We start from the raw sequence: 26,100 nt of genomic DNA on the forward strand, positions 1-26,100 counted from the left end.
AAAGATTTTAAAATCCGGGGAAAAAAGCCCACACATCAGAAAGAGAAACGTTCACCTGAACATATACAAATGTCCAAACATTTTTATTTTTCTTTACTTAATGACAGAAACCTTGGATGAGGTTTCCTGAAAAATGCAAAGGCTGCCTGGCCGATTCATCTGCCCACCAACCATAACGTTGGACGGGCAGCGAAAAATCCCAGTTAATTGCGCTGTTAAATGGCTTAATAGCCCTCTTAATTGTTGGCGGGCGCACTTTCGAGCTTAGCGCACCCGCTGGCTGAAATATCAAACGAGTGCATGGTGACGTCAGGATACTCACCCAACGTCATCGCGCGCTATTTTACGCTCGAGCATGTTGGGTATGCGCCTGCACGCTGAGCGAAAAATTCTTCCCCTAGTGTTTCACTTATTAAAATCAAAACAATTGTTGAAAAGGTATGCAGCTGAACAATTAGCGCACATGGAAAAAATAGTGTGACAAATTTGCATAAATGGATTAAAATTGACGTGTTAATTTTTAAAGCAATGAATATAATTGGAGAATTTTAATTAGCTGAGATGAGCACCAAAGGCATAGAAATTAAAAATTAATAATCTGAAAACTGCATTATTAAGAGGTACAAGAACTAATTGGTCAGTGAATTTAAATTAAATAAACGTAAAAGCTGAACGCAGTTCCTACAGCATTATAAACACAATCAATAATGCATGCACTGAATTAAGGGTGATTAGCCTCTGGTAGCCTCTTTCTAGATTGAAGCTTTAATAATAAATGATTAATCAGTAAACATCAGCTAACCAAAAATATTCGCACTTTGTGACTTGGATTGAGCCAATGGAGAGAAGACTTAAGTTTGTGTCATGCCTTTCATGACCTCAGGATGTCCTAAACCACTTCACAGCTCCTTTGAGACTGTCACTGTTGTAATGGAATCATGACAGCCAATTTGTGCACAGCAAGGTCACACAAACAACAATTAAATAAATTACAAGATCATCCATTTTAGGTTGCTAAATCTTGCTAAGACTTCAGTAGAACTTTTTGTTCTTCAAATAGTGCTGGAGGATCTTTTATGTTCACTTGAGAGGGCATATGGGGCCTCAGTTTAATCCAATGCTCTCAATGCTTTATTGAAGTGCTACCCAAATTATGTGCTCAATTCTCTAGAGTGGGGCATGAACCCACAACTTTCTAACTTCTTAAGAGTAACTTACCTGTAGATATCTCCCAAATCCATAGAGAAATAGTATTTCACTGTCTGGAAAAACAATTTGCCAAAATAAAGTCATAACAATTTGGATTTATATTACCCCTTCAATGAAGTAAATTTCCATAGTGCTCTACAGACACACAAAGGAAATGATTTTGAAATTAGTGAAGCAGGTAAAAGGCATAAAGGAATGTATATTGAGCTGCAATTGGACAGTTAGGAGAATGAACAAAATAGATTTGAGTAAGATTTTAAAGATGTAGAGAGATTTGGGGAGGCAAAGGAAGTGATGGTGTTGGGCTGGGTATCATTAGAATACATATGATAAAAGCCTCCATGCTTACATCTGATGTTACTGAGGGACAACGTGTACTTAAAGAAGAGGAATAGGCTCGGAATAGATCACTGGAGGACACGAGAGAAATACAGTGCACGGGCAGGAAGAGAGGCCATTGATGGTGATGCACTGGCTGCATTTAGACAGGTAGCAGTCGAACCAGTCCCATGAAACTCGACAATGTAGGAGAGTTAATGGAAGCATGGTCTGTCATGTTGAACATTGTGAGTATTTGTGATCACCGGGAATGTAATTTGGGATTTTGGCCAGGCCAAGCTTGGTGCTGAAGAGATTCAAACAAGAAACTATGAGGCAACAACATTCTGAAGCTCTCTAGTGAGGCAGCCTGTACGCTAAGCATAGACAATGGAGATGGTGGGGATTATAATATTTCTACCAAATAAACAAAATTATCTGGAAAGCAAGAAAGTCAGAGAAAACCGTACAGACTCTATATAAGGAGTGAATGGCTGAGTTAGTGCATGTTGAATTTTGTTTTATATGTTGTATATATCTTTTTCTGTACACTTTGTAATAAAATGCATTTGAAAATAGAGTTTCATTTCTTAAGGGTGGAGGTATGTTCAAACCATATTTTCCTTTTAAAATATGGAAAGACATTGCATTATCTGGATATTTGGATGTTGACCTGGAGGTCATATGTTCACTTGGGAACTGTCAAGCATGCCTTTTCCAATAAATCACCTGACCAGCATGGTACTTGAGGGGGAAGAGCTGTTTCTTTGTTTTGAACTACAATCACTTTAACTGACGGGGAAAAAAACTGGTAAAAGCAAAGGCTAGTGATTTACTGGAAATCAAGTGACAGAGACAAGCTTTACGTTTTGAACTTGTTGGTTTTGAACTCAGTCTTTTGAGGAATAAGCCAAGAAGGAAGGCTGCTGTATCTGGATCTCTCCCTGCCTTGCCTGAAATTCCATGTGTGGTTGTCAACCTGCAGCCAGAGAGTCATCATCTGAGTATAATTTGTCTGTATTTGGAAACTTGCAAAGCTGAGGCAGGAAGAATTGATCCAGTTCTATATTCCCCTTCATGCCAAAGCTCTGTTGGTGAGAACCTCCAGACATCTACTGGGACCAACCCAGTCTTCACATGAGGGAGCTCCACATCAACAGTGTTGAAACCCTGAGAACATTATCCTTTATTTTGTAAAGCCTATCCTCGAAAGCCCATCTCAGTAGAAATCCTATCTGTCCTTTGTTTCTTTGAGGGCAAGGGCCTGTGCGCATGCTGGGGTATTTTTAGAAGGGATAGATAGTTATACTTTCAGAGTACAATTGCATGTAACCAGCTCTTGCAACTTGTTTAAAGAAAAAGAAGATTTCTTTTATAATAAATCAATCATCCCGAGATTCTCAAAAGAAGCTTGGTTAAAGTTTCTTTCATTCTGCATAACAGTAGTGAATGTAAACAAATGGCCATTTTGGTAAGTGAATTGAGCAATTAAACTAATGTTGAGACCTGTGGAGTAGTGGGCCTAGAGAAACTGTGCGCTCCTCCCATCCTGGTCGTAAGATCAGGCTTTGCGGAATATTTTATTTTGTGATGATTAGTTAAGAAGAAAAATTCTAGAAGATACTGTCATTACAGGGCATAAAATTTAATCAGCAGATTCATCCTTACTTCTTAACAGAAACATAAAAATATCTGCTTTTGAAACAAGTTAAACAATTAAGTATTGTTTGAAGTGTTTTCATATTGAACATTTTAATGCCAAATTTAATAATTTGATTACTCACATATTGACAAATTTATCATAAATACAAAAATGCCACTGCAGAACCATGCAACATAATACAGTAATGGAGACTTTTTCTGTAATGCTCCATAGTCAATAATCAATTGCATAGTTCCAATTTGAAAAAGAAAGGCAAACATACTTCAACTTAAGTAATGTCAATGACTGTACAAGTTCATATCAATGAAGAGTATGTCATCACTGTCTCAACAATTGGAAAATGAATGATTGTTTTGAATTTGATAGACTCCCATAAAACAGAGTTGACTGCCATGCAGCATTGCGACTTAAAGCTTTTTGCAGATTTGTGCTCTGTAATTCAAATCAGAGTTTCTCTGAATCTGGTTCATTAGATGGAACATTTGTAAGTGAATACAATGCATCACAAATGTAGTTGCATTCATTGTGTTATTTGTTATTCACAAGTGTTTCTTGTAGGGATCTATATTCTGAATAAAATTCAAGAATGCCATAGTGACTGTATTGCTGGGCTCAGACATTCTTCCAGCACCACAGCTGACAATGAAAACAGACATTGTGTTTGAAGCACATTATGTAAACTCTGAGGCACCTTGCTTGTGATGTTTTAGTTTTCATTGGCATCTTTAAAAGATTAACTGTAAACTTATACATCAACAATGCCTTTCCATCACTTTCTTCTTCTCATCAGGGGCTCTGGGTATTATAGTGGGGAGATACTCCAACTACATCACTGCCGTTTAACTCTTTTGAGAAATTGAAATGGTTCATCATGAGAATCTTGATTTCTTTGATATTTTTCTCTTCTGAAGCTACTCTAGTTGAAATGTAATCAAGCTGGTTCTCCATTCTCACTGGATGAACAAGGATATTTTTGTTATTAAGTATTTTTTCTAAGTATATATCAGTTTCAAATCACTTTGACTTACATTACATGAAACACAGTAAGTTCCTCAAAACACATGTATTACTGCTTATAATACTTAAAGTGAGATTATGTTTTGGGAAAAAACACATTAACATGTCTGTACTTTGGGGATTTCACATCGTAAACTTGAACAAGGGTGAATAAATTTTGGTGCCCAGCTCTGAAATGAGTACAGGGGCCTCGTTCCAAAATTGAAATGAGGCACACACTCAATTCAGAGCAGTCGGCAGAGACAACTTAAAAAAAACATCCTGACCAATTTAGCAGTGGCATTCAACTGCTGTCCAGACCAGGCGTAAGCCTCTGCACTCCTAAATTGATCATTATTGTGCCCATAAAACAGGCAGAACAAGGTTAAATATAGACTCCATTATCTTTCAGTTCACAAGCACCTAAGACATTGTGAAATGATGTCAACCATCAGGCAACCTATGCAGCACTTTCTACTGATTGTACCCTATTGCAGATTCTGCACCAACTACATTATACTGACAAATAGGTCTTGTGTCACAATGGGTAGCATCCTTGCCACAGAGCCAGAAGCTGTGGATTTTGAGTCCCGCCTCAGGATTTGAAGGCTAAGGATGGTACATTTAAAACAGTAAAACAGGTTGTTTATCAATCTGCAACCCTTCCAACACACGCTGATGTCGGGCGGTAACAGCAGGAGAGATTGCTGGTCAGCCATGTGATGGAAAGGGAGCTGGAGCCTCTACCATCCATAGTTCCAGACTGCAACATGTAAAGGTGCATGTTGCTACAGCAACTCGGACTCCCTGAATGATCTGAAACACACCACCACCACCACATAATACCAATCGCTCCCACGCAATTGATCATCTCCAGCATACGTCTGAAACTTTGTCTGGATAATTCCTTTAAATAAGTTTAAACAATAATGTCTTAGATATGATGTGTGATAAACAAGGCAATTACATTAGGGATTGGTTAAATAGCATGCAAATCATTTTAACAGAATGATAGTTGTTACTAGCAGACACCCTGTGGCTTAGCTTGTGGTAAATCATAGGGTTTATAAGCAGAGCAGTGTTATTTTAAATCATTTTGCCAAGAGCATTGGATAATCAGCATTGGGAACATCCCAGAAACATGCAAAAATTAGGAAGAGTGTCAGTGGCCTGATATCATTCAGATAAGGTATCAACATTTAGCAGAATTTTGAAGCAGTGTCCTATAAGCTAGAAGCACCAAGAAGGGTCAACAACAGTTTTAGGAATGTTAGAAAAGGGGTGTCCTAGGAACACCAGGATAGATATTGAGATTTGGCATCAGGAAGAATCTAGACCTATGAGAGTAATGGGAAGGTAGGTTTCAGAATTTGGAAGCATATCATGGTGCAAGAGGGAGGGCTTCAGGTTCCTGGGAAATTGGGTCAGCTCTATGGTAGGGGGAACCTGTTCAAGGCTGGTGAATTGTACCTGAACAGAACTGGGATAAACTGTCTCACAGGCAAGTTAACTAATGCTGTGGGGCAGGGTGTAAACTAAATTGGCAAGGGGTGGGAGAAAATAGAAAATAGGGAAATGAAGGGCTAGGAGAGACAGGGTAGAAATAATACAAAATTAGGTGGGATCATAAGTACAAAGATGTCAAAGTTAGATTTGCATGTATGTAAATGCACAAAATGTGATTAGTGAGCAGTCAGCGAGGTTAGTGAGCTGCATGCCCTGATAGTCATATGGGCATGTGACCTAGTGATAATAACAGACATGGCTCAAAAAAAGGGAGGATTCGATGCTCAATATTCCTGAGAAGATGGGGAAGGAAAATGGAATAAAGTAGCACTTCTAATTAAGGACAATGTTACAGTGCTAGGAAAAGGGAATGCTCCTCAGGATTGAGTGGAAGAATCTAATGGGTTGGAGAGAAGAAACAATAGAGAAGGTATTACACTGCCTGGTATACTTTAGGGAAAGAGAAATTGCAAGGGAATTACTGAGAGGTGTATGAAGCAGAATAGTGATGATGGGGGAACTAACTACCATAGTATTGAATGGGACAGTGATTGTGTTAAGGACAGAAAAGGGGGGGGGATTTTCTAAAGTATGTTCAGGAGAATTTCCTTGATCTGTATGTTTCTTGTCCAATGAGGATTGAGGCATTGTTAGACCTACACCTGGGGAACGAAATGGTCAAGTGTAGAATGTCACAGAGGGAGCATCTCAGCAAGAGTGATCACAGAATCATAAGGTTTAATTTAGTTATGAAAAAGAAAAAGGAGTAATCTAGAATAAAGTACTTCAGTGGAGGAAGGCTAATTTCAGTGCATCGAGGAGAAATCTGACCCAGTACATTGGAGTTATAAAACAGAAGAATTATAATGGAGCAATGGGCAGTTTTTAAAGAGGATATGGTTTGGTTACAGTCTTAGGTACATTCCCATAAGGGAGAAAGGGAGGGCAACTAAGACTAGAGCTGCTTGGATGACAAAGGAGTCAAGGAATAGGATGAAGCAGAAAAAATGACAAATGCCATCTTGATAATACAAGCAGGAATCAAGCCAAATATAAAATGTACAGAGAAGTGAAAAAGGAAGTAAGAAGGGCAAAAATACATTACAACAATAGGTTTGCAGCTAACATAATAGGAAATCCATAGGTGGAGCTGATAAGGGATCAAAATGGCAATCTATTGGTGGAGACAGAGGGTATGGCTGAGGTAGTAAATGCATACTTTGCTATTTTGCATTGGTGTTTACTAAGGAAGACGGCTTTTCCATAGTTACAGTAAATGAAAAAGGCTGTTGGGATACAGGGTGAGATGCCATGGTGGGATTTGAATTCATGTCTTGGAGTATTAATCTGGGCCTCTGAATTATTAGTCCAGTGACATTACCATTATGCTATCACCCGAAATATAACAACAATTTACATAGCACATTTAACGTAATAAAATGTCCCAAGGTTGTGGACAGTTTGGATCAGACAGTTGCCTGATAGAGGAATGAAGTTGGTAGCTAGAGAACAATGTTTGGAGTGGGGACAGAAGACAATGGCTTGGAGGAAAACTTCTGCTCATCCAGCACTGGATGATGGACAAGTAGTCTGACAATTTAGGGCGGAGGAGTCGAGAGAGGTGGAGGTGAGGTAGAGCTGGGTATTCACAGCATATATGTGGGAATTGACACTGTGGCTGGGATTTTCCGTACCTGCTGGCACCGGGCGTGCTCAGCAGCGTGAACGGACAATATGGCACAATCGGTTTCACAACAGTGTGAAACCAGTTTGTGATCGTCCGCTCAGCCTGCCGATAGTGGGCTGCATTTCTCATCTCAATGTAATGCATCTACGTATCATTATTAGGCCTGCCCACCAGAATCGCCCCCCCTCTCGCCCGCCGGATCACCCGCCCACGTCAGCGGGAAAGCACCGACGTGTGTCACAACAGCATATAAAGGGTGTGCACTTGATGGGCTGCATTTTGAGGTGAACACGGAGGTGAGTACACAGCAACATTGCACAGCGCTCACCAGGGTCGCCTTTCGGAGTTCAAGGTTGAGGCGCATTGGGGGGGATGTGGATAAGGGCAGCCTGCAGTTGAATGTAGCGCACAAGCATTCGGGATGGGTGAGGGAAGCAGCCACGCATTAGGGACACCTGATATAAAGTGACCAACCCTCTGCAACTGAGACAGTTCAGGCGCAGCCATTGATATAATTGGATTCAGGCTTCTAGCTTATCTGCAACGCAGAGGAATCAAAACGCCACCAAGTGCTCCAGTGCTTTTCACCCCACCAGTACAGACTGCAAAGTGGTGAGCATTTTAGTGGACTGCAGAACAATTGGATGACTGCCACATTGTACAATCTCCTCACTAAAGCTCACCATGGAGCACTCACAGTCCCTTGCAATGTCATTATTCAGGTCTAGGCCAGTCTCCCCCATGGTTCAAGCTAACAGTGTAGCCTTGCAGTGCAGGTTAGGAGAATGCCCACAGCGGAGCTGAGAGCACAGCATGCAGTCCAGTGGGCAAAACTGTCGCCAATTGGTTGGGTGGAGTGGGGTTTCACGCAGCCAGCCAAGTGGTGGCCAGCACTCTCCGCGATGTGTTAAGGGGCTTTCACACTTCACCAGGACAGGTTCGTAGTACACCCATGCTAACCCACGTATCTCTCTCTTTCATCCTGCAGGCGGAGTACGTCAAGGTCACGGAGCCTGGTGAACTAGCTGTATGCCTTGTGGTGTACAGAGAGCAAAGGCGACGGAGAAGAGAGTGACTGAGATGCCTGGCTGTGCAAAGGGAGGAGCAGCACCCTCTGGAAGAAGGGGGCGCCTGGGCTCCTGCGCACGCCACCAAAGAGCCAAAGTGAGCCATCGCTGGTCTGCGTCTAGCTAGACCCAGGGTCTATAGACACCACTTTTCGTTCCTGCAGATGACCAAGAACCAGTATCGCCAAAGACTGCGCATGTTGAGGGAACTGGTTGATCACATCTGCCAGCTACTGCAGGATTTGGTGCCATGGGGATATGGCGGCCACCCACTGCCAGTGGCCATGAAAGTGACAGCAGGGACTCAATTTCTATGCCAATGGCTCCTTACAGGACTCCACAGGTGACCTCTGTGGGATCTCACAAGCCTCCACCCACAAATGCATTCATGAGATCACAGATGCCATCTTTGCGAGGGCACACAACTTTGTGCATTTCGCCTGGGACCAGGACAGCCAGGATGCAAGAGCAATTGGATTTGCCCAGATCCCAGGTGCAGGTTGCCATCAACTGCACCCATGTGGCACTCAGATCTCCGTCTCAACAAGCAGTCAACTACATCAACCACAAGGTTGCAGCTGGTGTGCAACCACCATAAACGCATCCTGCAGGTCTGAGCACGGTTTCCAGGGAGTGTGCACGGCTCCTACATTCTCAGTCAGTCACAGGTCCCTGACAAATTCCAGGGTCCACAGAAGCTGCAGGGTTGGCTCCTCGGGGACAAGGGCTACCCGCAGAGGACATGGCTGATGCCACCCGGGCGGCAGCCTCAGACTGCAGCAGAGTGAAGGTATAATGAGGCTCATGCTGCAACTCGCAACTTGGTGGAGTAAACCATCAGGATGCTGAAAATGAGGTTCTGGTGCCTGAACTGGTCTGGCGGAGCCCTGCAATACAGTCCACAGAGGGTGTCACGCGTCATCATCGCCTGCTGCGCCCTTTACAACCTGGCGCTGCAACAGGGAGAGGGGCTGGCTGAGGAGGAGAAGGAGGAGCTGGAAGTCTCCTCAGATGAGGACACCAATGGGGATGAGGATGAGGAGGCCCTTAAAGGCGGCGATGACGAGGATGAGGCCCTCGCACTGGCCAGATGAGGCAGGCACGCTCGGGAGGCCGTCATAGCTGTTAGATTTGTGAAGGATAATGATGGCATGCAGTGACATGACCCCATACATCCTCACTTTGCATCTGTGAACGTTTGACTCCAGTCCGGCTTATGGCAGCGTGCATACCCTCTGTGATAATGCTCTTGTCATGGAGGTGCAGTGGGGACTCATTTGCAGGAGGATGATGACAACATGCAGTGAGAACACTCCATAGGCCTTCACATAGCCTCTAAGAATGTCTGACTCCTGTCTGGCTGAGGGCAGCTCGCTTGTGCTCTGTGATCAGGGTCATATCACGGAGACGCAGCCATGAAACTTTAGAAGCACCTGATCCTTTGTCCGCCTTCAGCACCTGAGTCCTTCAGGAGCACAGTGTCACTGGCAGCCCATTTGATTAGCAACATATCCACAAACATTCACTCCTTCCACTGACGCACAGTAGCAGCAGTGTGTAACATCTACAAGATGTACTGCAGGAATTCACCAAGGCTCCTTAGATAGCACCTTCCAAACCCACAACCACTACTATCTAGAAGCACAAGCACAGCAGAGACATGGGAACACCAACGCCTGGAAATTCCCCTCCAAGTCACTCACCATCCTGACTTGGAAATATATCACCGTTCCTTCACTGTTGCTGGGTCAAAATCCTGGAACTCCCTTCCTAACAGCACTGTGGATGTACCTACACCAATTGGACTGCAGTGGTTCAAGAAGGCAGCTCACCACCACCTTCTCAAGGGCAACTAGGGATGGGCAATAAATGCTGGCTTAGCCAGCGAAGCCTACTTCCCGTGAACGAATAAAAAAAATGCTGAAGAGATGGGTGGCCAGTCCCACCTTAAAGATGCTGAGAGCTCACAGAGAGAATGGTGGAACTCTGTGACACCAGCCCACGACATTTTGACAGCAATGACGAGCACCGTCAAGGCGCAGGTATCAGTAATGTGTCCCGGGAGTGTGAGGCCAGACCATCACTTTGGTCTGAAGGCTGCACAAAGCACAGGGAAGAGGCCCTGGACTGAGACACCTGCCTTTATCTTGTGCAAAAAGATTTCACATCTGAGTGACAGGAACACTGTTCATCAGAACAGGGAGCCATTGGCAGAGAGACATTCTTGGGAGTTTATTAACGATAGTGAACAGTGTGTACAAGTGATCAACACCTGTGCCCAGGCTGTGCAACTACATCTTAACTTTCCTAACCCTGCCGCTACGTCTCGGCGCTTCCCGGACATCCACAACAGAGGTAGAGACAGCCTGCTGACAGCGACGATGACCTTGACAGATCCTTTGGAGGGCCAAGACCTGCTGTGTGTCAGAGGCACCCTCCTCAGTCTGTGGAGCTGGAGCTGCTGAGGTCACAGGAAGAGGGGGTTCGATGGGCCCGACACTCCCAGAGTCACCTGGATAGATGGCCCTGGGGGTGGGGGACACCTGCTAACCCTCCTCCCTATGAGTGGCCATGGGCTCCAGGCTTACTCCTTGAGGAGAAAGCGCAGCTGGAGTGAGATTGAGCTGCCCAGTACCCCTCTCGCGTACACACTGTCGGAGGCCAACTATGGCATCAGCGATGGAGTTGAGCCTGCACAGCAGTACAGGAACGACATCCTGGACCAAGGTCTCCGTGGCAGCCGCCATCCTACCAGTGTTGACCTTGGTGTGTTGGCATGCTGGCGCTATCACCTCAGTCTGAAGGCGGACTCCTCCATCATGCCTTGCAATCTGAGGAGTGTAGCCGACATCCCTTCCTGATGTTCCTGAGCTTGCCTTTGCAACTCCAGCAACTGTGACTTGACCGAGTCTAGAGGCTCATTATCTGGCTCGGACTCGGCAACGTTCTGGCCTCCAGCAGTCCTCCAAGTGCAGGACATCTGGGAAGCCCCTGCTGCCGCTTGCTATGAATCAGACAGTGCAATGTGCTCACCAGATTGTGATGCCAAGGCTAATCAAAAGCTAGGTCCCACCAAAGTATGTGTCTCTGCGCTGGTGGAGGGTGTGGGTGAGCGCTGTGATCGGACCTCAAGTGGGGTGCCTTCAGAATCCTCTTCAGTGGTTTCTTCGGGGCTTGATTGGAGACCCTGGGTCGTGGACTCCATCGGCTGTTTCCCAGATGTGCCTGCGGAAGCCTGTGAAAGAGGACACATCACTCACAGCATGGTTGTCTGATGGATGTTGCGCTGCTGGATCCTCACTTGGAAGAGCAGCGCCGACCTCGCCGTCAGCACAGGACCAGTCCAGATCGTCGCCGGCCAACTGGATGGCTCTATTTTCAAAGTCCGTGAGGGCCTTGATTTCAGGCATTCTGCCACTGGTCTGCGACCTCTCCCTCTTGTTGTGTGCCAGCTTGTCCTGCATGAATAGACATAGAGAGAGTGTAAGCAGGACGCTCGCCAGGCCAGATGATAAGTATTCCTGGCGCATATGGGTGGTGAGTGGTCCCATAGATGGGGTGAGGACAATGATGGCGAGTGTGAGAGAGTGAATGGTGATGTCCCTTGAACTGGCAGTGAGTGAGGGCCCTATGGATGTGTGATGGGTTTTGTGAGTGTGAGTTGAGTGATGAGAAGAGTGACTTACCCTGACGGAACAGAGGAGATCATTCATCATCTTGCAGCACTGGGTGGCTGTCCTCTTTTGAAAGGCGTTGGCGCTGACCACAGCTGCCACTGCCTCCCAAGTCTGGTTGGTCAAGCCACTGCCCATCCTGCGGCCAGAGTGGTAGGCTTCCATGGTATCTAAAAGGCGTTCTTGTGTTTTGGGATGATGTTGCCAAAGGGCACATTTAGATGAGAAACAAGAAGGGGGTCAATGATAGATCATTGAGGGACAACCAGAGATAATGGTGCAGGAACAGGAAGAGAAACAATTGCAGGTGATTCCCTGTCTGCGACTGAAATGATAACAATGAAACCAGTTGCATGCAGCCTGACGCAGCTGAACAACAGTGGAGCAGGATTAGAGAAGAATTACATGTTCAACCATGCCAAGGCTGCAGAAACGTCACGAAGGATGAGGAGGAATAGTTCACATTGAACGTCATTTGTGACTTTGGTAAGTGCCGTTTTGGTACCATGAATTGGAGGGATTCAGATATGAAATTCCAAGGAAGGTCGAGATTGATTTGGGAGCGACAACGAGTTTGAGAACGTTGGAGAGGAATGGAATGTTAGAGATGTGGGGCAGAATTTTCCATCCCCCAAGGTTTGTAGGCAGTGGTGGTCGTAAAATTCCACAGATGGCCTTCCCTCTGGGCTCTTGTCCATCCCGACCCCTCTGCAATTTTACAGTGGGACGGGTGAGGCCTAGGCTGCACACCACCCCCTGCCCCCACCATGTCCCAGTTGAGGCCCTTCTGTGGCCAATTAATGACAACTTAAGGCCTGTTTTCCACCCAGCCTCAATTTTCGCACTGATGGATGGATTTCAGGGGATAGGGGGAGACCCAGAAGGTGACCCTGTTCAGGCCTCATGTGGGAAAGGTGGAGGTGATGGAGGAGGCGCCTCCATCAACAGCCTCCTTTAACATCGGGTGCGCCCCCCCAGCAAAAGGTCTGGCCCCTTTGGGTGCTTCCTCCCCACACTGGCATCTCTACCCCCACACCCCTCTGCCCACCCTGCCCCACCTGAGCCTCACCTCGCCTCCCCACCCTGAGACCCCCAAAACTTACCTGGGACTTAGACTCTGGGGGCTGTTTGTCGTCAGCATTGCAGCTTCTGGCATTGCTGGGACTAGACAGCTGCCAGCTAATCAGATCAACCAGTGGATCTCTGAGGTGGCTGTTCCTCCCGAATGAAGGGTGGAAGTCCTTCCTCCAGCCAGTTAATGCTCGTTGGAGCATTAAATGGCCGTGGGGCAGCCCGCATCAGGTGGCAGTGTATTTATCACTGACTCCTCGGATGGTGGGGAGGGAAACTTGATTTGAAAGTGAAGGAACAGTACCTGAGGGAAGACGACTGTTAACAATATCGGTTGGTATAGAAGACAGGAAGGGAAGTTTGGTGGTCAGCGGTTTTGTAGGAATAGGATCAACAAGATGAGCTCAGAGAGGGCATGAGGAAAGTTTGGAGAGAAACTGGTGAAAGTTGTGAATTCAAGGTCAGGATTGGGGGAATCTCAGAGGAAGTCTGTCTCAGTGAGCTAGGGAAAAGGAGGGAAGCAGTCAAGGCATCTGGTCAGGAGTTTGCGACCTTTGTAACAAAAACGTTCACAAGCTCTCCACACTTATTGGAGGTGAGGGTGGAGGATGCAGTGGAAGGATGATATAAGATGGTTTGTATAGACAAGAGACACTGAATGTTAGCTGTTTTCCCAGAAAATTTTTGAATATTGGGCACTTTTAGTGATGGAGGGCAGGACTTGATAATGCTTTTTGTGATCCAGCCAGATCTGGCAATGGATGATTAAACTAAGTGTCCGCTAGTTGAAATCTACGTCTCTTTGACCTAAGGGAGTGGTGATGGAGGTATACAGGGGAAAGACTAGAGTGAGAGGGAATAATGGTTTTAATGGAGACAAGGGAATTGAAGCTGATGGAGAATGGGTGATTTATGAAATGAGTAGCTGCAGAAATGTCAAGGTGAATCATGGGCCAAAGGCTCATTGGGCATTTGAATATGCAGTGGTAAGAGACCTGAGGTAGAGGTTTTTTCCAGGGATGGACACAGAAAGAAGAGAAGCAGGGAGGAGGAAGAAGAATATGGGTAGAGAGTAATCTAAGGAAATGATTGGAGATTGCCTTATCAATGATAGTTACAATGGCAGTAGCGAAGCCATGTGAGATAATGAGATGAGGTGGGTGACCATGTATATGGGTCGGAGAATTTATATAGGATAAATTTAGGGAGAAAAGGAGGGCAGTAAACTGAGGTGAGAGCAAGTAAAGTTGAAATGGAGGTTGAAATCATTGAGAAGAAGAAGTCACTTATTGCAGAGGCAGAAGAAGGAAAGCAGAGAAGTATACCTCAGTGAAGAGCTTGGTGTGATACTTGGGTGGGCAGTACAGAGCAAGGATTTTAAAAGAGACATGAGGGGTACTCTGATCCAACAGAGGGTGGTAGTGAGAAGTGACTGACAAGCATTCTGGGAGAAGTCAGCACAGTCACTGCAACTCAGAAGGGGATCGAGGAGAAGGACCCTTGCACTCAACAGGAGGAAGAGCATCCAACAGAGGGTGGTAGTTAGAAGTGATTGAGAACCATTCTGTGAGAAGTCAGCGCAGTCAGTGCAACTCAGAAGGGGATCGAGGAGGACCCACTGTCAAAGAACGGAATAGCCCCAAACATTACGTTGCTGTAGTGTTTCCATCCCTCCCTCCTCCTCAAACCAAAAAAAAGAGAGGGAGAGGCAGTACTTTCAGGAGTGCACCAGACCGGCGAGGGACATTCTTCTGAAAGTGGATTTTTTTTTAAAAAGCTGCTGATTGGTGAGTAAATTCTGTTGAGTTTTTTTTCCAATCTATTAAAGTAATTCATTGCTTAATACTGAGGTAGGAGCTAAAAAAAAAAGTATATAGTACTGTACAAGTATAATTAGTCGAGAAACAAGGTTCCTAGCTAACATAAATAAGGCCCCGAGCTAGCATATTTTTTAAGTGAGTATCTAGCTTAATCGAGTGGGACGTCATGACAGGAGAACTCAGACCTGTGATATGCTCCTCCTGCAGGATGTGGGAAATGAGGGACGTTTCCAGCGTCCCTGGTGACCATGTGTGCGGAAGGTGTGTCCAAATGCAGCTTCTAGCTAACCGGATTTCGGAGCTGGAACTGCGGGTGGACTCACTGTGGAGCATCCGCGATGCTGAGCAAGTCATGGATAGCACGTTTAGCGAGGTGGTCACACCGCAGGTGAAGATTACACAGGTAGAAAGGGAATGGGTGACCATCAGGAACAGTAAAAGACTCAGGAAGGTAGTGCAGGAGTCCCCTGTGGTCATCCCCCTCTCTAACCGATATACCGCTTTGGATACTGTTGGGGGGATGGTCTCTCAGGGGAAAGCAGCAACAGCCAAGTTCACAGCAGCATGGGTGGCTCTGCTGCTCAGAGGGGTGGGAGGAAAACAAGAGGCAGGGCTGTAGTGACAGGGGATTCAATAGTTAGGGGCACAGACAGATGCTTCTGTGGCCGCAAACGTGAATCAAGGATGGTATGTTGCCTCCCTGGTGCCAGAGTCCAGGATGTCACGGAGCGGCTGCAGGACATTTTGGGGAGGGAAGGTAAACAGCCGGTGTTTGTGGTACATATTGGTACCAACGACATAGGTAAACTAAGGGATGAGGACCTGCAAGCTCATTACAGGAAGTTAGGAGATAAATTAAAATGCAGGACCTCAAATGTAGTAATCTCAGGATTTCTCCCAGTTCCACGTGCTAGCGAGAGCAGGAATAAGAGGATAGACCAAATGAACACGTGGCTGGAGAGATGGTGTAGCCAGGAGGGATTCAGATTCTTGAGGCACTGGGACCGGTTCTGGGGAAGGTGGGACCTGTACAAACCGGATGGCCTGCACCCAGGCAGAGCTGGGACCAGTGTCCTTGCGGGGGCTTTTGCTAATTCTGTTGGGAAGTATTTAAACTAGTGTGGCAGGGGGATGGGATCCCAGGAGTAGGATCAGATAGGTCAGATTCAGATCAGAAAAATGGAGGTAGAACATTAGCTAGGGACGTTGTGATAGACATGGAGTTACAGGAGAAGCAACGTTTACAAGGTGTCCAGCAAGGGAAATTGACGGGGTTAAACTGTTTATACTTCAATGCAAGGAGTATTATAAACAAGATAAATGAGTTAAGGGCGCAGGTAGACACATAGCAGCAGGATGTCATTACTATAATGGAGACCTGGCCAAAGGAGGAACAAAACTGGCAGCTTAATATCCCTGGTCATAGAGTCTTCAGACATGATAGAGTAGGAGATAAAAAAAGGAGGCGGGGTGGGGGGGCGGGGGAGGTAGCACTAATGGTTAAAGAATCAATTCCAGTTGTGAGAAGGGATGATATACTAAATGGGTCAACAAACGAGGCTTTATGGATTGAGCTTAGGAATTTAAAAAGGGGCAGTCACACTACTGGGAGTATACTACAGACCCCCAAATAGTGAAAGGGAGATAGAAGAACAAATATGTAGGCAAATTTCTGCTTGTAAGAACAAGAGGGCAATAATAGTAGGAGACTTCAACTATCCTAATATCAACTGGGATTCAAACAATATAAGGGGCACTGAGGGAGAAAACTTCATACAGTGTGTCCAAGAAAATCTTTTCAACCAATTAGTGACAAACCCAACGAGAGGAGATGCAATTCTAGACCTAGTCTTGGGGAACGAAGAAGGGCAATTGAGAGAAGTGACAGTTGGCGACCATATTGGGGACAGTGATCACAATTCAGTTAGATTTAGCATTACCATGGAAAAGGAGAGAGATAAGGGAGAAGTAGAAGTCTTGAACTGGGGGAAGACAAATTTTGTAGAAATGAGGTGGACTGGACAGCAATGCTGGAGGATAAAACAGTGGAAAACCAGTGGGAAGCACTAAAAAGCGAGATCCTAATTGTACGAAGTAGACATGTCCCCGACAAAAATAAGAGTGGTACTGCCAAATCTAGACCCCCTTGGTTGTCTAGAGGAATATAGGGGAAGATCAAACAGAAAAAGAAAGCGTACGATAGGCACAAAGAACTAAGTACTACAGATAGCCTAGACGAATATAGGAAGTGCAGGGGCGAAGTAAAAAAGGAAATAAGGAAATCAAAGCGAGGGCATGAAAAAAGATTAGTAAGTAAAGTTAAAGATAACCCAAAGATGTTTTACCAATACATTAATGCTAAAAGGTTAGTTAAGGAAAAAGTGGGACCTATCAGAGATGAAGATGGAAACTTGTGTGTAGATGCAGAGACTATGGGAAGGATTTTGAATGAATACTTTGTCTCCGTGTTTACAAAGGAAAGGGAGGGTGTAGATATAGTAGACCAGGGGGAACATTGTGAGATATTGGATGGGATAGTCATAAAGAGAGAGGAAGTACTCAAAGGGTTGAAATCCTTGAAAGTTGATAAGTCACCAGGGCCAGATGGATTATTTCCAAGGCTGCTGAAGGAAGTCAGGGAGGAGATAGCAGATGCTCTGAGGATGATTTTCCAATCTTCACTAGATACAGGGGAGGTACCGAAGGACTAGAGAAATGCAAACGTAGTTCTATTGTTTAAAAAAGGATCAAAGGAAATGCCAAACAATTATAGACCAGTTAGTCTTACATCGGTGGTGAGCAAATTAGTAGAATCAATCCTGAGAGATAGGATTAACTGTCATGTGAAAAGGCATGGACTAGTCAGGGATGGTCAGATGGATTTGTTAAAGAAAGGTTTTGCCTCACAAGTTTGATTGAATTCTTTGAGGAAGTGACAAGAAAGGTTGATGAAGGTAGTGCAGTGGATGTTGTGTACATGGATTTTAGCAAGGCATTTGACAAGGTCCCACACGGCAGATTGGTCAGGAAAGTAAAAGCCCATGGGATTCAGGGTAATGTGGCAAACTGGATAAAAGGTTGGCTTTGTAACAGGAAACAAAGGGTAATGGTCGATGGGTGCCCTTGCGGATGGAAAGTTGCCTCAAGTGGTGTTCCACAGGGCTCGGTATTGGGACCGTTGCTGTTTGTGTTATATATTAATGATTTGGACGTGAATGTGGGGGGCACAATTGGGAAATTTGCAGATGACACAAAGATTGGCTGAGTAGTGGATAGTGTAGAGGATAGCCATAATCTCCAAAACGATATAGATGGGTTGGTGGAGTGGGCGGTAAAATGGCAGATGGATTTTAACATAGAGAAGTTTGAGGTCATACATTTAGGGAGGTCAAACAGTTACAGGGATTACACAATAAATGGGAATATACTAAGAGGGGTAGATGAAGTGAGAGATCTTGGCGTACAAGTACACAGGTCCCTGAAGGCAGCAGTTCAAGTAGACAAGGTTGTAAAGAAGGCATATGGAATGTTCTCCTTCATTGGCAGAGGTATAGAATATAAAAGTAAGGATATAATGTTGGAATTGTATAAAACACTGGTGAGGCCACAACTGGAGTATTGTGTGCAGTTCTGGTCACCACATTACAGGAAGGACGTAATGGCTCTGGAGAGAATGCAGAGGAGGTTTACAAGAATGTTGCCAGGTTTAGAAAAGTGTAGCTACGAGGAGAGATTGGATAGGTTGGGGTTATTTTCCTTAGTGCAAAGAAAGCTGAGAAGTGACTTGATTGAGATGTACAAAATTATGAGTGGAATAGATAGAGTAGACAGGATAAAATTGTTTCCCTTGGTGGAGAATTCTAGAACTAGGGGACATAGATTCAAGATAAGTGGCAGAAGGTGTAGGGGGACATGAGGAAGAACTTTTTTACACAGAGGGTAGTGGGTGTCTAGAATTCACTGCCCGAGTTGGTGGTAGAGGCAGAAACTCTAAACTCTTTTAAAAAGTACCTGGATCTGCACCTTAAGTGCTGTAAGCTGCAGGGCTATGGGCTGGGTGCAGGAAGGTGGGATTAGAAAGCGCATCTGGGTGTCCTCGGGCTGGCATGGACAAGATGGGCTGAATGGCCTCCTTCTGTGCTGTAACTTTTCTATGGTTCTATGGGTGGAACAAGGTGAAATGCTCAAAGGGCAAGAAGTTAAGGAGGAGTAGGGAAGCAGACCAAGCTGTGATGTAAAGACAAGGCAATCCACCACCATGGAAGTTTGAGAGGGGCAATTGATAGCAAGTATAGCCAGGCAGGGAAACTTCATTGAGGAGAAAGGTGTCTTCAACCCTCAAGCACTTCTCAGTCAAATAAGGGCAGAAATTGCACAGGCGCTGGCCACAATCTTCCAATCCTCCATTGATACAGGGGCAGTGCCAGAAGACTGGAGGATTGCAAATGTTGCACCCTTGATCAAAAACGGTGAGAGGGATAAACCTGGAAAATACAGTGTAACGTCAGTGTTGGGGAAGCTTTTAGAAACAATGATTCAAGAGAAAATTTACAACCACTTGGACAAGCATGAATAATAAAGGAGAGTCAATGCTGATTTACTAGGGCAATTAACTTGATTGGGTTTTTGATGAGGTAACAGATGGTGAATGAGTACAGTGCCGTTTATGTTGTGTAATCGGGACTTTCAAAAGACTTTTGATAAAATGGGAAAATTGAAATCCATTGAATAAAAGGGGACGTCACAACATGGATTTAATTTAGGCTAAAGCATAGAAAACAGTGGCGTTGAAAGGTGGGTTTTCGAACTGGAATGAGATATACAGTGATTCAGGATTCAGTGCTAGGACTACTGTTATTTTTAATGAGTTTCACTTGCACAATTTTGAAATTTGCAGATGATATGAAATTTGAAAGTGTAGTAAACAGCAAGCAGGAGAGCAGTGGGGAGGAATTCAATGTGCTCGGTGGGGTGCCCAAATCCGCAGTGAAATCTGATCTCCAGGAGCCCCAATGGAATCAAGTTCCTAATTGGCAGTGGGACCCCTTCCTACTGTGGGACTGAAACCCCATCACTGAGAGCTGCAGGCCAACCAGAGTCTGGCAGCTCTGTAGTACCAGCAGCTCCATGGGGAATGGTGGCTACTGCCAGTATTGCACTGGGACCTACACAGAGGATCATTGATGGATCCCTCAGGTAAGTGGGGTGGGATGGAGTTCCCCAGGGAGGGGGGTGTCACTGGCCAGGGACGGGGGTGGTGGGGGCAGGGGGTCGACAGAAATGGGAGGGAGTGGCTTCCTGCAGGCCTTCCTTCCTAATGCTGGGTCCATCAACCAGGCACAGAGGATCCCCGCCACCCCAGAAGGCAAGCCCAATGGTATTTGCTGGGTGGCCTCCCTGGATGGCGAATTGAATGCCAGCGCCAGGTGGGAAGGCTACCCATAACCCTTCTCGCCCTGGGCTTAATCGGAGGGAGGGTTACAGAGCACAGAGCTGCCTCAGGGAGATGAAACGGTTTTAAAAAGAAAATAAAGAAAATAAAAATGTACTACAATATGTCCCCACATGTGACTCTCTCACATGAGCAGGGACAGGTTATTATTTAAATTTTAAAACTTATTTTATGTTTATTTGTTTTTGGAAACCTCATCCCGCCTGTGGATGAGGTTGCCAAAAAAATGCAAAGGCTCCTGCCTGCCAACTGTTAAATTTTTTGCTGCCCGAGAAACCTAAGTTAATTGATTATTTAGTTATTTTAATTGTCGGCGGGCGTGCTGCCGACTCCAGCGCGTGCCTGCCGACCGAACTATCGCACAACTGTGAATTGGTGTTGGCACATTTGGTTGATGTCAACGCGTGTCATTTCACGCTTGAGCGGTTCGGGCACGCACCTGCCCGCCAAGCGAAAAATTCTGCGCATTATGTCCAACCCCGGACATAACACTTTAGGAAGGCTTAGGAGAAGGTATAAGAATGCTTCAGGAATGAGGGATTACATTTATGTGGAGAAACTGGGGTTGTTCTCCTTAGAGCAGTGAAGGTTATGAGGAGACTTGATAGAGGTATTTAAAGTAACAATGGGCTTAGGCAAAGTAAAGAAACTGTTTCCAATAGCTGAAAGGTCAATAAAGAGAGGGTACAAATTTAAGGTGATTGGCAAAAGAAACAAAGGGCACATGAGAAAAACATTTTTTTCCTGAAACAAGTGGTCAGAATTGGGAATGCACCACCTGATAAAGTAGCGGATACAGATTCAACAGTGACCCTCAAAAGGAAATTAGATAAATACCTGAAGAAAAAAAATGCAGAGATGTGGGGAAGAGCAGTGCGTGGGACTAACTAGATTTCTCTTCAAAAGAGCCAGTACACACTTGATGGGCTGAATAGTCTCCTCATGCACAATACTATTCTCTAATTCTGTGATTGCAACTGAGCATGTCTCTCATGACCTGAAAGAGGAGAGAAGCCTAGGGAGTTTTGGGGTGTTGAGAGGCCAGGGTCTGGCAGTATTAGGAATCGCTATGACCTGGTAGTTTTGGAAGGAACACAACTGGTAAAGTAAACTCAAATTCAACCCAAACTGCATTACAATACATTGACTACATATGACCTGCGCCAGAACATGGGTTAAAAAAATTTAACATGTAAGAATGACATATATGAGCACATGTTAAACAGCAGAGAGTAAGAGGTGTTAGTGTTGGAGTGAGAGGCATGATTCTAATGTAAACATCAAGAAAACTGGCAGAAAGTAATATTTAATAATCAATAATTAATCTTAGCAAATTATTATTCAATTTAAGATCAGCTTGTCTGTTAGGAAATTCATTCAAATAAACATCAAAGATGATAGCCGATCTGGTACAGATAGATCAGAAATCTGTTCCACAGTCAGTGGGATAGGTTTACAGAATCAGTTTTCATTAGAGCATTATTTAATAAATCAATTCTATTCTAAAATTACAAACAGGGAGATGACAAGTTGCTTACTGAGCCAGCTGCTCAGTTTGCCTTGGGCAAAAGGAGCCAGAGGCAGCCAAGCACAAGTTAGAGCTCTAGTGCCAGTGAGATCGGGGTGGAAATTTTAAGGCTTGCCACCCAGCAGAAATGGAGAAATAGCACTCTGACACGAATGAGGAAAAACTAACAGCATGTTTTCAACATTGGCATTTTCCCAGGGTCCTTGGAATAGGCAGTTCAGCTAAATTAGGTACCTAAACCAGGGTCTCATGAAGTCATTAGGACCTCAATGTCACTTCAGAACTCAACTGGACACAGCTTGCAACATGAATGCTTCATCTTAGCATCAGCTGGTGGTCCAGCCCAGAGGCACCTTTATTTCGTGTGTTGGGCCAGAAGGTCCTTAACTGAGTAACTGAGACCATTGAACCTGAGAAGGTATCTACAGTGGACCCAAAATTTGTAACACTCACCAATAAAAAACATAGCAAGCGCAGCAAGTACAAAGCTGATCAGCAGAAGTACTACTACTGCAGCAATTAATAATATTTTCTTCAAATGCCAAAAGCAAGATGGGGGATCAGTTTCTGTAGATTTAATTGTTTCTGGATCTGAAAAAATAAAATCACATTTTATTGAAATTAAAATATGAATTTAGAATTGATATTATTGCAAAATTGTGGTTTCAGACCCCTCCCCTTCCCACCCACCACCACCCCACCACGGCCCTTTCTTAAAAATTGTATTTTGCTCCTTTGTTAAGACTCCACTGTCCCATGCTGTTGGTTGACAAAAACCTATAAATATACAACTGTTCATCCGGCTCAACCAGTAGGACAGTAGCCTGGAATTATTTTAACTTTTATTATCCCTTCCAACATGGAAGAGGACCTGGTTCACCCTCCCTTTATAAGCCATGCAGTATAAAGAATTAACACGTGTAGACTTACTGACATAAGCATGTGTTTTGACAATCTATGTATGCAAATGGCTGTTATTGTACCGTGGCACCACCAGACTAGCCATTTATTATAAAGGTTTTTAATCATGCAATGTTGAATGTCTGTCAGGAAAGTCATCCAATTACTAGTATTTTATTAGCATCCAAATTAATTTTGGTAATTAAGTAAAATGTTAAGGAATTTGCTTTCTCCATAGTGGAAGTTATGGGTGTGTAAAATGGCAGTCTTACTGCTTGGTTTTTGTCCCCTTGTCTTCAATGATCCTCCACTGCCCATTTTCTGCCATGATAATTTTAAAATTACATTTAAAACTGTTGTTTAAGCATTCATAGTCTTTAAGAACATAAGGCAACAGAGAAAGAAGACCATTTAACCCACTGATTATTATCCTTGCAACAAACAAAATACAATTCACAGCACCATGGATTTTCCCCTCAAAGATTTGAGCAATCTGTAAAATCTACAGGAAGATACAATTGTGTCAGTTAGGTTTAGCATAGTTACGCAAAAGAACGAAGATAAAATAGGAGTGAAGGTTTTAAATTGGGGGAAGGCCAATTTTACCAGGCTGTGAAGTGATTTAGCAAAACTGGGACCGAAAACAAGTACTTGATGGTAAATTGGTGTAATGGAAGGCATTCAAGGGACTCAAGGTAAAGGTGTTCCCACAAAGACAAAGGGTGGGATAGGCCAAATCAAGATGCCCCTGACAATTTGCATAGAGGATAAATAAGATAAGGCAAAAAAGGAAAACTTATGTCAGACACCAGGAGCTTAATACCATAGAAAGCCTAGAAGAGTACAGAAAGTGTAGGGGCGAAATTAAAAGAGAAACTTGGAAAGCAAAGAGAGGGCATGAAAAAAAATACTGGCAAGTAAAATTAAGGAAACCCAAATATGTTTTATAAGTACACAAAGAGCAAGAGGGTAACTAAGGAAAATATAGGGCCTATTACTGAACAAAAAGGTAACTGTGTGTGGAGGTTGAGGATGTTGGTAAGGTTCTTAATGAGTACTTTGCAGCTGTGTTCAGAGACAAGGGGGCCAATGATGATGTTGTTAAATAGGAAGTGTGTGAAATATTGGATGGGATAAACATTATAAGAGAGGAAGTATTACAGGGTTTGACACCTTTGAAAGTAGATAAATTGCCATGCCTGGATGAAATGTGTCCCAGGTTGTTAAAAGAAAGCAAGAGGAAATTGTGGATACTCTCTCTGATCATCATATTTCAATTCCCCCTAGCTGCAGGAGTGGTGACAGAGGATTGGAGAACTGCCAATGCTTAAAAAAGAAGGAAGGGATAATCCAAGTATTTATAGGACAGTTAGCTTAACTTTGGTTTTGGGCAAATTATTGGAATTAATTCTGAGGGACAGTATAAATCTTTATTTATAAGGGCATAGATTAATCAAGGACAATCAGCATGGATTTGTTAAGGGAAGGTCATGTCTGACTAGCTTGACTGAATTTTTTGAGGAGGTGACAAGTACAGTTGAGGGCAATGCAGTGATGTAGCAAGTTATGTGATTTTAGCAAGCATATTGACGAAGTCCCACATGGCAGGCTGGTCAAAAAAGTAAAAGCCCTTGGGGTCCAAGGAAGAGTGGAAAATTGGATCTAAAATTGACTTATCGGCATGAAGCAAAGAGTAATGGTTGACTAGAGGTTGTTTCCAGTGATGCACTGCAGGGCTCAGTACTTAGTCCCTTGATTTTTGTAGTTTAGATTAATGATTTAGACTCAAATGTAGGGAGCATGAAAAATAAGTTTGCAGATACAAAAATTAGCCGTGTGATTGACAGTGAGGAGGAAAGCTTTAGACTGCAGGAAGATATAGATGAACATGTGAATCAGGAACTGGGGTAGGCCACTAGGCCCATCGAGCCTACTCCACCATTCAATATGATCATAGTGATCTAATTTTAACCTCAACTTCACATTCCTGCCTATCCCCGAAAACCCTTCATCCCTTTGCTTATCAAGAATCTATAAATACTCTGCCTCAACCACCTTTTGAGGAAGAGAATTCCAAAGTCTCATAACCCTCTAAATGAAAATGGGTGACTTTTTATTTTTAAAACAGTGACCCCCTAGTTCTAGATCCTCCCACAAGAAGAAACATCCTTTCCACATCCAACCTGTCAAAACCCCTCAGGATCTTGTATGTTTCATTCTTGCTCTTCTAAACTCCAGCGGATACAAGCCTAGCCTGTCCAGCTTTCCCCATAAGACAAGCTGCCCATCCCAGGTATTAACCTAGTAAACTTTCGCTGAACTGCTTCCAATGCATTTACATCTTTGTTTAAATAAGGAGACCAGTACTGTATACAGTACTCCAGAAGTGGTCTCACTAATACCCTGTTTAACTGAAGCATAACCTCCCTACTTTTATATTCAATTCCCCTCGCAACAAACGATAACGTTCTATTATCTTTGCTAATTACTTGCTGCACCTGAATACTAACCTTTTGTGATTCATGCACTAGGACGCCCGAATCCCTCTGCATCTCAGAGCTCTACAGCCTCTTACCATTTAGATAATATGCTTTTTTATTCAACCTGCCAAAATGGACAACCTCACATTTTCCCTCATTGTACTCCATTTGCCAGATCTTAGCCCAGTCACCTAACCTATCTATATCACTTTGTAGACTCTTCACCTCCTCTTGACAACTTACTTTTCTAGCTATCTTGTGTCATTTTCCCCCAGTATTTAATTTAACACCCTTACTTCCCTAGTTATGCTGGTCCCAGCACTGTTCAGGTGTAGACCGTCCCAAAAGTACAGCCCTCACTTTCCCCAATACTGGTGCCAATGCCTCACAAACCGGAACCTACTTCTCCCACACCAGTCTTTGAACCACGTCTTCATCTCTCTAATTTTATGACCCTATGCTAATTTGCACATGGCTCAAGTAATAATCCAGAGATTATAACTTTTGAGATTCTGCTTTTTAATTTGGTGCCTAGCTCCTCATACTCTCTATGCAGAACCTCTTTCCTAGTTCTACCTATGTTGTTGGTACCTACATGAACCTAGACAAATGGATCCTCCCCATCCCACTGCAAGTTCCTCTCCAGCCCTGAGTAGATGTCCCGACCCTGGCATTGGGCAAGCAACACAACCATCTCGCTCTTTGCTACGAAAACCTTTATCATTCAAC

At 44.2% G+C, this 26,100-nt stretch overlaps 1 protein-coding gene across 1 annotated transcript in view; it reads right to left on the reverse strand.

The window, feature by feature from the left end:
• Nucleotides 1-3,976: 3,976 nt before the first annotated feature.
• Nucleotides 3,977-26,100, reverse strand: part of LOC144696819 (uncharacterized) — a 34,450-nt gene continuing 12,326 nt past the window's right edge. The window contains exons 4-5 of the mRNA XM_078568566.1: nucleotides 22,445-22,582; nucleotides 3,977-4,143 (exon numbers count right to left, since the gene is read on the reverse strand). Of these exons, the coding sequence (XP_078424692.1) occupies nucleotides 3,977-4,143; nucleotides 22,445-22,582 (305 nt within the window). The remainder of the gene's footprint in view (nucleotides 4,144-22,444; nucleotides 22,583-26,100) is intronic.

This window comes from Cetorhinus maximus, chromosome 22 (assembly GCF_964194155.1).
Source record: "Cetorhinus maximus chromosome 22, sCetMax3.hap1.1, whole genome shotgun sequence".
NCBI classification, from domain to species: Eukaryota; Metazoa; Chordata; class Chondrichthyes; order Lamniformes; family Cetorhinidae; genus Cetorhinus; species Cetorhinus maximus.